Source organism: Microtus pennsylvanicus, chromosome 11 (genome assembly GCF_037038515.1).
Source record: "Microtus pennsylvanicus isolate mMicPen1 chromosome 11, mMicPen1.hap1, whole genome shotgun sequence".
NCBI classification, from domain to species: Eukaryota; Metazoa; Chordata; class Mammalia; order Rodentia; family Cricetidae; genus Microtus; species Microtus pennsylvanicus.
In genome coordinates, this window is record NC_134589.1 from 55,866,678 (window position 1) to 55,883,925 (window position 17,248).

The window sequence follows — 17,248 nt, forward strand, 5'->3', positions numbered from 1 at the left end:
AGCCAACCATGCCCCTGACCAACTGAACATAAAACCAACCAATCCCTGAGCAGGAAAACTAGCCAATCTGAGCTTGTTCAAGTTCAAGTTCAAGGGAATCAAAAATCTGACCAATTCCCTTCCTGAAAATCTTCTTTCTCCTTGGAAAAACTTCACCCTTAAGAAGCCATGTATAAACCCCTCTCCCTATTCAGTTGGCAGCTGTTCTTCTCCACACTGGTAGAGGCGGCCACTCTCCTGGAATCCTTCTTCCCAAATAAATCTCTTTCTTGGAAGAGTTTTGGGTAAAGATCTTGGTTGGCGAGAAGAGTCTGCTGGGAAGTTCCCTTGGGAGCAAAGCAGAGCAGAAGAAATGGATTCTTCTGCTGGGAAGCTCCCTGGAGGTGTGTGTGTGTGTGGGGGGGGTGGGATCAGAAGTATCAACTTTTTGCAGGAGCCAGAGCAGATTGCTACATGTCTGTAGGGATTTCCTCTTATGCAGAATGAAGCAGAAGAAGAAGTAACATCTTAAACTGAGGTTGAGAAGAAATAGATACCTCTGCTGTAAAACCTCATTGGCAGGAGGGTGTGGGGGTGTTGCAGAACAGAGCTCAGCTATAAAGATTTTCTCTTGGACAGAAACAGGATTGCTACATCCTGCAGGGGGACCATCCCCCACCAGACTCCAGCTTCAGGTATAGCCTGGCTTTCCAACAATCAGGATACGTTTCCCCCCAGAGCTGTAACACTTGCAACTTCAACAAATGAATTTTGAGGAATCTCCCTATACAACAAACGCAATACAGAAACATACAAGAAAAATAGGCGGGGAAGAGACAGAAATCTTTAATAAATAAATAAATAAATAAATTAAAAAAGAGAGAAAAAAGAAAAATAGGAAGATGACAACAAGCAAGAACCAGGTATATAACTTCATTAGTTTTAAGAAATCAAAGTCCTTTCTTGTGTAGACTTAATGAGACGTTCTTGTTCTCAGTCCTTATCAGTTTAGAATACCAATAGCGACGCAAGTTTTATCAGCTTTATCTCAATCAAGCCCGACATTAGACAAATAGCTTGGCTGGGTTCATATCTCTCTTCAGTGGCCTTGCCATCATGAACTTCCTGGGTTGAATGTTTTCCCCGGGTTTCTTTGTTACTTGTTTTTCTCATTCATATTCGTTTAACTACATTGGGTCCATGTTTTCCATAGATCAAAATTCTTTTGTACAACCTTTATACCCTCTAAGGCAATATTAGAAGGGATGGTATGTACATCTTCCACTTCTCATCCAAACTCTGGGAATGCCTTTAAGAGATTGGAACAGTTACATATATCTTAAGTTCTTACTAAATAACTATGTACGTGTTAGGAGGGGGGGGCGCTTTACAAACGCATTTTCATTAGACGGTGAACGTATTGATTCTTCACACCAAAGAGTCGGAATGGGAATGGGGAAATTAAATCCCTCCCAACTATTTCTTGGCATCACTCCAGACCCCAAAGACCTGGAACTGAGAACGAGGATGACATTAACACACCACAGCGCACAGCACAGCGACGTTAGAGCTGCCTGGGAACCACTCCTGGTGAAGCACATGTCATGCCACACTGCAGTTAGAGTCTGGCAATGATAAGCTATTCGGGACATTGCTACCAAATTATGGGGCCCTTGATGCCTTTTCCTTGTGTGTTGACATATCCAAGTGAAAAGAAATACACTATATTGAGTTTTGTTTTTGTTTTGTTTTGCTTTTGCATCCATCCATGTTTTCTAATATGGCAAGTTGATTTGGAAGAATTTCATCTTATATTTTTAATTCTTAAAAATTTTTTTTTTTTAGACAAGGTCCTGGAGCCAATATATAGACCAGGTTAATTTCAAACTCACAGAGATCTGCCTCCTAAGTACTGGAATTAAAGACATGCATGGCCACGGTCAGTTTCAATGATTTTTGGTTCTTTTCCTGGAACTAAAAAATAGCTTCCCGCAAAGAAAGCCGCCTTTTAACCCGCACTTGAAAAGGAGATACGTTTGAGAGCCATCACAGTTCCTCCTTTGGTTGTTTGCTGTTCTCTTCCCACACAGAATAAGGAAATAGACAAAATATTTTACATGCATTCTGGGCTGAAAAGCCTAAACCGGAATTTTCCCTTTTTCTTTCAAAGACCCCTGCCAACTGCCAGCAGTGCAGAGAGCATTGGTCTGAGACTACAGCTACAGCAGACTCTTTTGGAAGCGATGGATCAGAGACTGGACAGGAAGCCTGACCTCTGAGATTTCTTCCAGAGCTCCTGTTCTAATTCTGGGTTCTTAGGTTCCGAGAAGGTAGTTCGAAAGCTTTGGGGTCATAGGTCTTTCCCTCCCAGAGAATGCATAAATATTTCTGATTCTACTAGCCACTTAGGTCCCTGGAGGGTGGATGGCCACCGCAATCAGGACTCCAGGCCCTGCCCTCTATCCTGGATGCTGCAGTTCAGCCAGAATTGGAGGCTGCGCGTCAGCTTTGGCGGGGGCGTGCACGGGGGGCGTGTTGGAGGCGTGTCCGGGGCGGGGCCAAGGCGGCGCACGCCGCGCCCTCAGCGGAGCGAGAGGCCGAGCTTGCTGCATTGCAGCCGCCGCGGCGCCGCTCGGCTCCTCACTTCCAACAATGGCGGCTCCGACCCCGAGCGGCGGCGGCGGCTCCGGGGGCGGTGGCGGCACCCCGGGCCCCATCGGGCCTCCCGCCCCCGGCCACCCGGCGGTCAGCAGCATGCAGGGTAAGGACGGCGGGCGCGCCGAGACTTCGGGGCCCCTAGCGAGGCGCTCGGCTGAGCCGCGGCCTGTGAGCCGCCGCGTCCCCGGGGCTGTCTGGGGAAGCCGCCCGAGCTCCGTGTCCCGGGCTCGGCCTCACCTCGTCTCCCCGCCCCGGGCCCAGCTTGGCTGCCCGCTGTGGCGGCTCTGGCTCCGCCGGGCTCGGGCCCACCTGGCTGCCCCCGCCCGCCGCTCACCTGGCGTCCGCGGGCTGCGGGAAGGCGCGCGGCCGGGCGTCTAGCTCGCAGGTCGGCCGCGTCCCGGCCCTCGGCCCCGCCGCCCCCGCTCGCCGCAGTGGGGCCGGCTCAGGGCCATCTTGCGCCTCGCTGGGCGCCGCCGGAGCCGGGCCACTGCGTGGCCCCCCGGCCCCCAAACTTTGCAGGGTGTCTGCGTGGGCGGGGCGGGGGGTTCGCCAGGCCCTGTGCCACCTGTAAGGTGGGGAGACTGCCATTGGCCCGGGAGAGGCGTTTCGACCCAGGCTGGAGATGTGTGTTCTCCTCGCCTGCAGAAAAGAAAATCAGATAAAAATAGAAGACCGAGTTCGGCTGAAAGGGAGAGAGATTCAGGAAACCGAGTGGCAGAGGTCAAAGTGATCGTGTCTGGGCATCTGAGACAGCTCTCCTGTGATGGCCTTTCCCCACTGGGAGGCCTTAGGAGCTCTGTGTGGGTTTTGACAGGGGATGTTGTGAAAATAACAGGCCCGAGTCCATTATGGACCATTTCTTAAGTTTCCTGGAGGGATTTTGGGTAATAGCACTATTTTTGAAATAGACAAGCCCAGAAATCTCTTGATAACTTTAGCAAACGACTCATGTTGAATTATTAGAGTCACTTAGATAGCCTTGGTATCCGTATGACCATAGTTTCTAGTTTTTCTTTTGATTAAAGTCTCCATAAAGAGCTTCTTGTGTCTAGTTAACACGTTACATGTTGACTATTTCGTGTTTATGATAGCATAGCATGATTCAGGCAGCAGAAATACGATCTGCATTTGCATCCCTCTGGTAAGAACAATTTAGTCTGTATATTAAACTGTGATAGATAAATCAACAGGACGAGCTCAGCATTCAGAAGATAGAGTCTGTGCAGTCCCCAAGTTAATGAATTCAGATTGAGTTAGCTATTGGATGCCTGCTGCCCTGCATATTACATTATATAGAATACAGGATTGATGTCTTCATGTCACTCTTTTACTGCCGGCTAAGATAATTTAGGATTATCTTGTCTTGTGTCCTGTCCACAATGGGTGGCTTACAGTTTTTTAAAAAATTGTTTCAAGGGTAGAAACATAGCCTGATCTGAGTTCAATCCCTGGGACCTGCATGGCAAGGAGAGGATTGATTTCCCTCAAATTGTCCTCTGACCTCTGCTTGAATACACAATAAATAACTCAGTAAAGCAATGTATATATTTCAAGGTTCCCCCCTCCCTTTTTTTTTCCTTTGAGGGAAGAGGCTGATAGTTTGAAAACCTGCATAATTTTTTTTCTTTTTGTTGTTCAGAAAATATTGAGCAACTGCTTAGAGCCAGCACAGTGCTGTTGTGAGTGGATAGAGACCAGTGAACAGGGCATTCCCCCTCTGATGGAGCATGTGCCTCTGAGAATGGAGAAGGGAAGACGTGGAGATAAACAGTAGAGGTGGCTTAAGGAAAATGAAGGCAACAGGCTGGGTTTTGTGTTGGAAGATAACAGGGCAGTCTCCTTGATAAGATGGACAGAGAAAGCCTGTCTGGAAAGAACAGAGATCCGGCCAAGGCTGAGAGAAGAGCAAACGTGAGGGTTCTGCAGGAGAGAAGAGCTCCTAGAAACTCAAGGTCACCTGGTCAGGAGTTAGTCTGGTGTTCTCTGTTCTCTATCTCTGCTTTTTGATTTCTAGAATCCCTTTTAAAAGGGAGAAGGGCGATAAACTGCCTTTGAATTATTGCTTAATTTTAAAAAAGACCTGTGTGTGTGTGTGTGTGTGTGTGTGTGTGTGTATGTTTTGCATGCATATTTGTATGAGCACCACATGCAAGCCTGGTGTTGGAAAGGTCAGAAGAGGTCATTAGATTCCCTAGGACTGACTTTACAGATGGCTGTGAGCTGCCATGTGGGTGCTGGGAATCAAAGCACAAGCACAAGCAACAAGTGTTCTTAACCCCTGAACCAGTTCTCCAGTCCCTGAGTTGTTGTTACTTTTTTAAAAATCTTTATTGATACATCTTTGATTGATAGAAGAACATGCTAAGTTATATTTTGTGTTTTGAATCTGATTTCTTAGAATAAAGAGAAGTACTTGAAATGTTCAAGGTGTTGTGTAGTATAATCTGAATTAGAAAGCTTGAGCTTAGGCAGCAAATTAGTAATTTTTTTTCTGGTTGTGAGTCTCACTTCCTATTCTTTAGATTCTTTGGATTTATTCTTTTTGAGATGAGGTCTTGCTGTGTTTCCTGGGCTTTCCGTCCCCTCCCCACCCCCATTTCATATGCTTGCTACTCAAAAGACTTCTTTGGAGCTGTTTGTGATCAGGTCCTACTGGCCAGCAGATTCAGTTGTAGGACATATGGATTACACTTTGGCAGGTGTTGAACAGTCTCCTGTAGGATAGGCACCAACCATGCTTGACAAAGGACTTTGTACTGTTTCATGGCTTGACATTTGTGATCAACTGTGGTCCAAAGTTGAATACAATATTTCTTTTATGTTGTAATGCTTAATGGCCAGAGCTCTGGAGTCTTGGGTTTGAATCTTTCCTGTCCTCCTCCACCCTACCAGGACTTAAGCTTTCTGTGAGTATATTACTTAGCCTCTCTAAGCCTCTGTTTGTTAGTCGGAAAGTAAGAATAATGCTTGTCTTGTAGGCACAAGGAGAATGCACACAAAACATGGGATCTGGCATTCAGTAAGGATGCCATGCATGTTGGCCATCAGCATTCTCTGTGTTTATCCTGTTACCTGCGATGATTTCTGTTTCTTTATGCCATGAGTCCCTAGTCCCTTATGACCCAACTTGCAAATTTCTTTTTCTAAACTTTATTATCTATGGGTTGGACAGTTCTTCTAACCTGTTGATCACTGTTTTTCACTATTAAGGGCTCCCATTTTTAGAATTCCAGAGAAGATATTATTCTACTTCAAACTTTAAATCTTGTTGTTTTCTGGACCTGAGAGTCTCAAATGGTGATAATGTTGCTGTTATGAGGTATTGTTGTAGCTGTAAATGGGCTATGGGTTGTGGGTAGCTGGAATGGGAATTGTAGTGACTCTGGCTTCTTAACAATCATCACTTGTTCATTTAGGTACATTGTCACAGAGAAGTTGTACTTCTCATCCGGCCATTTTTAAAACATTCTTCCCACAATCTCAACTAATAGAGAATAGTAGCTGATTTTGTTATTAGTCAGACGTTTGTGTTCTCATTCATTCTGACTCATTCTTTTTTCTTTTGAATTTCCTCATGCCCATATACAGAAGTATAAACATTTACAAACTGAGCATGCCTCCCCCCACCTTCCATCCCTTGATTATTTGGTGACTAAAGCTATCAAAATGTAGATCTGCTTGCCAAGTTGGGTAAATAGTATTATAAAAATGTATTAGACTTTAGGATAAGCTTTCTTTTGAGAAAGAAAAATATTCAAATGAGCTACTATCAAATGGGCTTTTATTCTCAATAATTAGTTGGGAATTGGAAAAATTATTTCCTCAGTAATTTGAGAATTTGAAAAATCATTTTCTTGATAATTTGTCATCATAGACTAATTTAACCAAAAGATTTCTTGAATGGTACAGTACTATGTAATAGTGTAATTCTTTAGCTCAAGAAATTTTAGTGAACTTACAAATGGACATTTGCCATCTTAATATGCAAGAGCCCTTCTAGTGGTGGCTTGTAAAAGCCTAGCTGTGTAGCCAAGCTAGTGAAAGCATATCAAAGTGATCAATCTCAAGTGAGTTGGGCATACGTCTAGGACCTAATGTTCCGTAAAGTCACCATGGGCATGCTAGAGAATAACATATTCTGGTGAATAAAGCTTGCCAGCTGAGGGTTGAGCAACTTCAACAATGAAAACACAGCAGGATGATTTCTTCTGTGCTAGTGGCTTTACCTTTGCGAGGAACAGTGCCATAGAAACAGGACATCAAAGTTGGGTGAATGCTGGATTTGGACTAGGAAAAACCAAGCCTGCCATATGTTGGCTCTGTACCTTTGGGAAATTACCAGATTTTTTTCTAATTTCCCACAATTTCTTATCAATTAAAACAGAGGATACACAGCTTATAGGTTGTCTTAAGAATCACATTAGGTTATTGCATGTGAAATGCCTTAAATCAAAATATTATAAATGTGTAAATATTAGAAATGATATTTTTCTGCTTTAGCTGCTAGTCACTTAATATGTAATGAATTTTAAAGATTTCTTAAAAATACATTGGGGAAATGGCTTAGTCTGTAAATTCATTATAAAGACATAAGGACATTGGGAAAATGGCTCAGTCTGTAAATTTGTTATAAAAACATAAGGACATTGGGGAAATGGCCCTGAGTTTGGATCACCAGTACCCTTGTGAAAAGCTGGGCATGGCAGTATGCATCTACAATTCTAGCCCTGGGGAATCAAATACAGAAGGATTTCTGGAGCTTGCTGGTCAGCAGACTCAGTGAGAGATGCTGTCTCAAAAATGAGTTGGAGAGCAATTGAGGAAGATCGTGTATGTTGACCTCTGGCTTCTACATGCACACACACCTGAATGCACAGATGCACATACACAATAAATAAAAGAAGGTTATTAAAAAAATAGAGCCTTAAATTTGAGTAGTTAGGAAACATCATTTTAAAAATGCTTTTTCAAAGTAGTTAGCATAGTTATAATTTATTACGTTTTTATTTATTTATCTAGATTGGGTCTTGCCCTCTATGCTGAACTTAAACTTGTAATCTTTCTAAGGTTGAGACTACAGGTGTGTACCAGCATGTCCAGTTTAGATTCCCATTCAGTTCTGAAAAACACGGAGCCATTTGTAAAGCACTTGATGTACAAGTAACTATAGCATAAATGTACCTCTGATTCTTTTCGTGTGTTGATCTAGACAGTTTTCTTTATTTTCTCTTTAGGTCTTAAGTGTAGGTGTTTTGTGTGTGATTAATTCCCACATATTTAACTCTTCGAGTGAGCAATTTATATGTGCCAGTTGAAGTAAAGGTATGATAACTTTATTCAGGAACATAAATTTTAAAATGTCATGTATTGTGTCTACTAAGAAAAAGTGGAGATTTAAGATCATTGTGCTGTCTCTTCCCAGCAATATTTAAATGTATAGAATATGAAAATCCTGCCTTTGATTTAGTTTGTGGTTTAAAGAACCGACTTCGGGATTGGGAATGTAACTGAGTTGGTAGAGTGTTGTCTGACCTGCAGGAAACCCTGGTTTCTAGCCTAAGCACCATATAAACTGGGTGTAGTGAATGTTGTGACCCAGCCCTGGGAGGCGGAGGCAGAAGGAACAGAACCTCAGCATCATCCTCCATACATAGTGGGTTCAAGGCCAGCCTAGGATATATAAGACTATTTCTCACACACACCACCACCACCACCACCACCACCACCACCACCACCACCACCACCAACAACAACAACAACAACAACAACAACAACAAACAAACCAACCAACTATAGATTCTAACTGCAGACAGTGAAGAGTATCAAATTCTATTGCTGCTTGTTTATGCCTGGATAGTGTTTCTTTGTATGTACAAGTGGTGTGTACAGGTGGTGAGTACATATGTGTGTGTAAGGATGCATGCAAGTAGAGGTCAGAAATCAACCTTGAGATAGCCACTGTTTTTTTTTTTTTTTTAAAAAAAAAGAGTGGGTCTCTCTGGGATTTGAGGACCTTCAGTTAATTTTGATTGGCTATCTAGTGAGCTCCCAGGAGCCCTTTGTCACCTTCTGGGGTTATAGACATATGCCACTTATACCTGGCCTTTTATATAGATATTAAATATTAAACTTGAGACCTTGTGTTTGCAGTGTGTGTTAGTTACTTTTTGTGGTGCTATGATAAAATGCCTTGTCAAAAGCAACTCAAGGAAGAAAGGTTTTTTGGCCCATAGTTCCAGGGTTCAGTCTGCTGTGGCAGGGAAGTCACAGTGGCAGGAATTTGAAATTGATGGCTACGTTTGTGTCTATAGTCATGAAGAAGAGAGCAGTGAGTGCTTATATTCAGTTCATGTTCTCCTTTTTATATATACTGTCCAGATTTCTAATGTAGTAATGGTGCCCCCCACCCCCCGCAAAATGGTGACTTCTCACCTCTTTTAACCTAATCAAGATACTCTTCCACCCAGGTAATTTTAAATCTCATCAAACTGATAACTGAGGTTAATCATCATACGTGGCAACACTTTACTATATATGCACTTCACTTCTAGCCCCAAACAGCATTTCTTTTACTGTTTATTTAATATAACTTGGTACAGATACAGTGTAGTAAATTGGTTCTCCCCTAAAGCACATGTTATGTGCCTTTAAAAATTAGAGCATATTTAATGAGATTAAGTAAGAAATAATGTTTTAAAATACATACTTTGTCACATTTTGTCTAATGTACCTTAGAATGATGACATGGTGAAAGAAATTCTCAGATCAGCTAAACTGGTGGCACAGTAAAAGGAGCATCGGCCAAAGGCCCAAGAGGGGCCTTTCACAGGAGAAAACAGACCATGTGCAGCTTGATTCTTCGAGAACAGCACATTGCACCCACCGCTAGGGAAGAGTGAGCACAGAAGTGGATATTACATGAACCTTTTACATCTCTACTGCATTTCATCCTACTCAAAACTGCTGGAACAATTTTTCTAAAAAGATAAGAAAAGTGCTACAATAGGTATTTGTGTGTGTGCACGCGTGTGTGCATGCGTGTGCGCGCACAGGCATAGGGGTGTGTGTGGGGGCAGGAACATACATAATGACATGCTCATAGGTATTGAGTATGTATGTGGCTTTGCCAAGAAGTGACATTATTAAGTGTCTCCTGATTCTATTTTATTTTCTGTGTACGGGTATTTTGTCTGCATGTATGTATGTGTTCCATGAGCATGCCTGGTGCCTGGTGCCAGAAGAGGACATTGATTCATTGACTGCATTTCCTGGGACTGGAGCTACAGATGGTTGTTGGTGCTGGGTATTGAACTCAGGGCCTCTGGAAGAGCAACCAGTGCTGGTAACCGTGGAGCCATCTCTCCAGCCTCTCTTTGGATTCTTTTGGCAGTATCTCTGGGGCCTGGGTTAGGTGTTTATTAGGAAGTAGTAGTTATTTTAGGGGACGTCAGAGGCTTCAGAACACCACACTGTGCCCAGCAAGAGTTGCAGGTGAGACATTTTATTTGAAAAATGGTGTCTGTTTTAGCTTCTGTTGACACAGAAGACTACTGTGACCTCAAAGTTGTGCAGATTTTTCCTCCCCAGCCAGCCAGTGATCAGTTTTGCTGGGTGACTTCTACTTCAGTTCAGATATTGTTTGTTAAGAGATCAGAACTCATTGCACAGCTTGATCACCTTCCCCATCTTTATATGCCAGTTGAAAGCCCAGAAATTGTGGAGTTCCTGATCCAGGAAAGAAGCTGACTGGTTCATTACTGGTTTATTATAAAAATATTGCAGAGGAGTAGATGCCTAGGACAAGGTAAGAAGAGGGATCTTGGAGCTTCAGATCATTCCCCAGGTAAGAGAAAGAGACAGACAGACGACATACAGAATGAATGAATGAATGAATGAGTGTGTGTGTGTGTTTATGTTAACTGCTCAAAAGCTCACTGGATCTTATCTTTTGGAACCTTTATGGAGACTTCTTGCATATCCTGTGCTCATAGACTAGATGGGTCAACCTAACAAGGCTGGTCTGCTTTACAGTCATGGCCTCTCTGAGCAACGTTCCTCCCTTCAGGTTATGGGCCAGAACTCCTCTGGAATAAGGAAGATCCTACAGCCTACTCTACTGTAGGAGGGGTAGATTGGGAAATACCTCTTTGGGTGCTAGGGATTGAACTCAGGATTTCTGAGCAGATAATATTTCACTTGGAGGCATCCCCAGCAGCCAGAGAAATTCAGTGCCAAGGCTGAGAAGTCAGGGAAGATTAGAGTTGTTAGGACTCTGTTGGGGAAGAAAAACTCTTGTTTCCATGGCCTGCCTCAGGGAAGGAGTTACCAGCCAAAAATTGTAGGTGGAAACCAAAACATACGTATCATAATACCAATGTTGGGTGTGGGGTTGGCCGAGAGTTCTTCCTTGTTGCCCTGCTAAGTGTCTGGGAATAAAAAGAGGAGGGACTTTAAATAGGGTAAGTGGCTCTGATAAACACCTGGAAAGGCTGGAAGGTGCTGTTGGTGTTGCTCATCCAAGGGAGGGAACAGAATAACTGCTTCTGCAGTAATGAAAACCTGCTCTATTTTGGATTATTACTGAACATTTTGATCATTCCAAAACATTCAGGGTCTTACTGAGTCTGATAGAAGATAGGTAGTTACTTAATGTCATATAATTCTAAGTTGTTCATCCTGGGAACCATGCTACGTTGAAACAATGTAGTATTCAGTTATACACCCAGAAAGTAGAGAGGATGGCTGTTGGCAACAAGAAAAAAAAAAAGAGCAGTCATATATGGATTACAAAATGGAGAGTTTTAAAACCATGGGATGAATTTGATTACTGATGTCTGAGTGATAGAGAAAACCTGGAATTACTAAACTAGGAAAGCTCCTTTTTGGTAATGATGAGAAGTAAAACAGAAACAACCCATCAGAAAAGAAGTCTTGTAGAAATTCCTCCTAAGTGCAATGAAGATACAGAGTTAGGACAAGTTTAGATAACTCTGTTTCAGACCTGTAGTGATGTGCTGTGTAGCTGTGCTGTCAGGCACACCAGGATCTTAAGGTGGAAGTTGGAAGGTTGCCAACAATAATAATCTTCATGCTTATGCTAGAAGGAAGGATTTGTACCTGGGCTATGGCATGAGCCAGTAAGGAATCTCTGATTTATTTTATGTTAATATGGCTTTGTGGTATATTTCAGCAGCTCAAAGCCCCTAAATGCTCAGATGAGGAGGCTTTGTACTGTGATATGCTGCCAGCTCAAAGGAAGGGGAACTGAGATAATTGTATAACTCTACAGGGGCCAACACACAGTCAGAGCTAAGTTTAACCACACCTTACAACCTCCTGGGCTCCTGACATTATTTTAACTTTTTTTTTTTTGTTGTTGTTAGTTAAAATTTTTTTTAACTTCTATTAATTCTTTGTGAGTTTCACATCATGCTTTTCAATCCTACTTAAATCCCTATACCCTTACATCTGTCTCTGCCCTCCCCTACCAAAGCAAGACCAAATTTAAAAGGAAACCAAAAACCAAACAAAACAAAGAACCAAGACAAAAACAAAAACAAAGAAGAATCTTGTTGTGGAAGCTGTAGTGTAGCTGGTGAGTCACACAGTTTACCCTTTAGTTCATACAGCTTTACTTGTGTTCCTTGCTATGAGTCACTGATCTGGTTCTAGGCCTCTGGTTTCTGCTACACTTCCAGTAATGGGCTCTCACTCCGGCTCCTCTTAGGTGTCCTGTGTCATGGGGATTCTGTTGTTTTGGATTTTAACTTTATGTATAAACAAGAAAACTAGAGCTGTTTCATGGAGGGCCTACAATGCTGGTGTGATACCCTTTTTTATTTACCACTGTCAAATGCTGCTTGGGTTCTGCTTTCATTTTATAATCAGGCTTTAAAACTATTATGAACCATCTCCCAACAGTAAATTACAGATTTCTAGTAATGGCCAGTTAAGAGATCTCAGAATCAAGAGGAGAAGTTGAGAATTAGGGGAAAGCCTGGGATGAGCCAGAGCAAGAGGGAGGGGAAATCTTTATAAAGCTTTATTTCCTTTGTAGCCTTATTAGCATTTGGTGCTGTAGGGTCCTCTTTGGAGGAAGCAGAGGTTTACTTGTCTGGGACGAGGAAAATAGAAGGATTTTCCTGCATGCAGTAGGGAGATTGAATGGAGGGTCATAAACTTGAGTCCTAAAGAGTAGATAAGGGTGTAAAGAAACAAGGCTTGCAGTGACCAGTTACTATCAAGATTCACTTGACAGCTAGCACTGCTGAGATGGAAGACTTAGTGTAAATGAATGGCAGGATGGAGTTTAGGAAATAGTAGAAGCCTCATACTGAAAAAATGTGTGTATTAGTGGGAACGCACACATTGTAAAAGAGAAGGTATTGGGCTTCCTTATTGTTTTACTCCAACCATCTGCACAAGCTCTTTGAATATGAGCCCATTGATGCACTGGGGACTAACTTGCTGACTTGCCCAAGTCTTTCACACAGACACACATGGGGCGTGAAATGATTTAGCTAGAATAGTTTTTAAAAAGCATATTTGATTGATATTTTGAAAAGTGATAGAATCACCAAGGAAATGGTGAAATACCTTGTTGAGTTAATTATCCTTTGCTCGTCAGTGGCTGCAAGTCTACAGAGAATGAGAAGCAGTTCTAAGAAGTGAACAGTTGAGGGCTCAGTAATCAGACACTTATCTCATCCAAAATTAGGTAAAATGAGCAAGTTTATAGTTATGCATCAAGCCCTTCAAAACCTTCAATTGAAAATTTCTGGATTGGTGGCAGAACTTTAGCTTTAGAAATTTGTTTAGCACCCAAAACTAGGTTAGTTTTAATGTGGTCCAGTAAAATTGGTCATAGTTCACCATTCTCAGCCCCAGCTTCTTTACATGCTAGGTAAATGTTTTTCCACTGAATCACTCCTGAGTCCCCTCTCCCCTTTTAATTTATCAGACTTTATTGTGTATTTCTGCATGTGAAACCTTGTACTCAGTTTTGACTCCTGCTTTTACATACACCTTTCAAGCTTATTTATGTTTTATTTTTTTTGAAACAGGGTCTTACTGTGTAGTTGTGACTGGCCTGGAACTTGCTATGTAGATCATGCTGGCCTCTAACTCACTTCTCCCTGATTTTGTCTCTGAAGTTAACTGTTACCATAAATAAGGATGATTGTTACTTTGTTTCCCAGTCTCTCCCTGTTGTGTTGATACCCCGACCAAACTTGCTTCTGAACTAGGAGGTTCTGAACTCTCAGGGTTCTTTTCCAGTGCCATTCCAGGAGCCCTTTCCTTCTTATTTGTACTCTGCTCATTTTGCCTGCTAGGAAGCTGGCTGACTTTTGTTTGCTCCAGTCTGAAGACCATGGATTTCTAGTTTTCTTCCTGTATTTTCTTCTGCTGCATTTACCCTTCATGTTGAGTTTGAGTACATTGTTGTCCAGGCTTCCCAGGAGTTTGTTCCCTGGAAGTTTCCATTTCTGTCTCCTTTTTTGATGACTATTTGGGAAATTAAATGGTCATCAATGGGTTACTTAGTTGTGTGAAAGTAAGCACTTCTCTAGCTTTTATTCATTGTAAATGTTAATTGTATCTTCTTAGAGTTTAAGGATTTTGGTAACTGGATATGAAGGACTAGTTAAACATCTTTTAGATTGAGCTCTTATATTTTAAAAAAACCCTGTTTTGATTAAATTTGTATAACTAATTTGCCTCTCTGATTTTGTTCCCCAAAGCAGTAATATATACAAGTATTGGGAGGTTTCTAAGAAAACCACATGACTTACTTAGTAAAACATGGGTTAAAAAGAATGTTTGCAAAGGCATTGAGCTTCATTTTGATTTTTGAGACAGGGTCCTGCTGTCTGAATTTAGCTGGCTTCAAACTTGTAAGCCCTACCTTGTCCTGAGTACTGAGACTGTTGTGGGGTGGTGGTAGGGGAATAATGTCTCATTTGCTATATAGGCCAAGTTGCCATCAACTAGAGTGCTGAAATTACAAAGCATACCATTACATCCAGCAAGCATTCCCCCACACCTATTATGGAAGATTTTTACCCTTTCTTTAGTGATTTTATTCTTGTCACTTGAAGTTAGTGAATTGTTTAGAAAATTTTGTTTTATTTGTTTAAATTTTATAGCTTATGAATTACTAAAGTTTCTTAGTCATGGGTAATAATTAGCTTGGGTACTTATAAATCAATAATTTAGACTAGTAAAATAAATTGTTATATATTCTGATTTTGTGGGTTGAAAACATTCAAAAATTGATGAAACAGCCTTAATTTTTTATTGAATATTTTGGAATTATAAAGACTAGCACTGTAAGGTGATTTAAAGTTCGAGTGTATTGCAGTGCTTCCCAAAGAGCTGAGTTTTTATAGCTTTTTATAGTTTTTATATAGTGCTTTGTTGTCCTTGTCTCTACGGTGGGTAAAGTGGTTTGAACTGTTCTTGCATTGGTTTTGTTCACAATGTAATAGAAAGATGTAATGTCATGTTCTGATTTGGTTTGCTTGATTTACAGCAAATGAACTGCAACTTATCTCTTTTACTTTAGGCTTTCAGATAAACTTCTGTGAAAAGGCACAAAGTAAGCTAAAATTTTGATATTCTGTTACTTTTTTTTTCATATCCATCTTGGTATTGGGAATGTGTCCTCTGTTGTTTCAACTAACAGACCATGGTGATTTTACACTGAGAGAGCTTCCATTTTTCATTCTGTTCTTTCCCATTCTTGGTTATATTCTTGACTATAAATTGTTTTTGTTTTTACTTGAAATTACAATAGGGAAAAGGTGTGTATAGAGATTCAGATGCATGTGGGCATTGAAAAACTTAACTGTAATTTAATTCACAAGTTGCAAGTTCACCTTTAAGATTGTGGTGCACAAAGCCCATAACTGCATGCAAAGACTATGCTTTTATTTAAAGGATTTAAAGCTCTTATTTCGTTATTTTTTTTAAAACAAGTCTTGTTGCAGTCATGTCCATCTGTCTGCACCCCTCTCCCCATTAGGGCATTCATCTTCTTAGACTCATGGGCTGGACTTAGTTTAGAATCCCAGCACCAGTATCAGGTAAAAAACCAAATAAAATGTTTGGGTTCATAGAAAATAGACTAGATTTTTAAAAAAAAAAAATAAAAAGACATTATTTACAAAACTAAAATAAAATACATTTTGAACTTGAAACAGATTATAAAATGCAGTTTTTTTTAAAAAAAGACTTATCTCAAGGATACTACTCTAGTTAACATGAAAACATTCCAAAATGAAATGGTTTTATCTTCTGCTTCTTCTTGTCTGGGTAAGAATAATGATCAGTTGATGTATATCATTCTTAATAAGTTAGCTTGTAGGGAGAGTTTATACTGGAGAAAAAGCATTTCTGTTATATTAAAGTTTCTTGGTCCTTTTTTTCCCTTGATGGATCAGAAAGCTTAATTTTTATTGGCTGGACATTGTGGTTTTTTGTTTTTTTTTTTTTTTTTTTTTTTTGGTTTTTCGAGACAGGGTTTCTCTGTAGCTTTGGAACCTGTCCTGGAACTCGCTCTGTAGACCAGGCTGGTCTCGAACTCACAGAGATCCGCCTGCCTCTGCCTCCCGAGTGCTGGGATTAAAGGCGTGCGCCACCATCGCCCGGCTACATTGTGGTTTTTTTGTAATGTATTGAACAAAAATTTATTTCTTGAATGGGGTTACCCATGATACTAGTATATGATAGAGTCGAGGCAATATACTAGGTTAAAAGTTTTTTTAGTAGGCACACTGTTATCTTCCTCTTAGCTTAAATACTAAACCAAAAGTGTGTATCAATTTCTATTCATAGTGAACCTACGATTATTTAGGTATGGAGTTGTAGTTTCAATTTATTCTATTCTAATTTTTAATACACTCATGGTACATTTTAGCTTTCATTTACATTTTAACATAATTGCTTAATATTTAACAATTGAAAATTATATACTCTAAGGCTGATCTATTTTGAATTTATTACTGTGTTCACTTTATTTTCTTTGCCTTTAGTTCTGCTGTGTGAATAAAACAAGAGGCCCTTAGATATGTTAACTCTAAAATGTGCAGTGCTTCAAAGACCTCTGAGGATAAGTTAACAGTACTGTAGGGCTCTGAGTGGCTCTGTCCTCTCCTGTTGCTGCAGCTGTGCCTACTGTGCTGTTCATAGCTGACTCTAACAAATTAGAGAGGTTGAGCCCCAGAACCTATGGGAGATTGTGAGGGAGGGGCATATGCAGGAACACTTTTGCACACTTTCTCATGCTGCTTCTCACTGTTCTGCTTTCTCCTGACTTTTCCCAACTCTCCCTTTCTCTTTCCCATTTCTCTTTATTTTCTGCCTTTTGAGATTCAGTATCACCCTATTCACTTCATGAGGTACACATTGACATTAAGAACCGTACAGTGAGTGAGGTTCCTGTACAGAAATGAATACAAAGAGGTCCTGCCCACAGAAGGCTCACAGTGGAGTGGACAGTTGACTCCCCACTGATATCAGTATCTCACTACTGATGCTGCAAGCTGCTGAGAAACTGAAGCCAGGGTGTGAGTAGTTGCAGGAGCTGATGTGCCCAGGACCAAGCTCAAGA

At 41.1% G+C, this 17,248-nt stretch overlaps 1 protein-coding gene across 2 annotated transcripts in view; it reads left to right on the forward strand.

Moving 5' to 3' along the window:
• The first annotated feature begins 2,556 nt into the window (after positions 1 to 2,556).
• Positions 2,557 to 17,248, forward strand: part of Map2k4 (mitogen-activated protein kinase kinase 4) — a 98,295-nt gene continuing 83,603 nt past the window's right edge. Inside the window, exons 1-2 of one of the 2 annotated variants that reach the window (XM_075992141.1) lie at positions 2,557 to 2,740; positions 15,203 to 15,235. In XM_075992141.1, coding sequence (XP_075848256.1) covers positions 2,632 to 2,740; positions 15,203 to 15,235 — 142 coding nt within the window. In that variant the 5' untranslated portion in view covers positions 2,557 to 2,631. The remainder of the gene's footprint in view (positions 2,741 to 15,202; positions 15,236 to 17,248) is intronic. The other variant, XM_075992142.1, reaches the window with a different exon arrangement.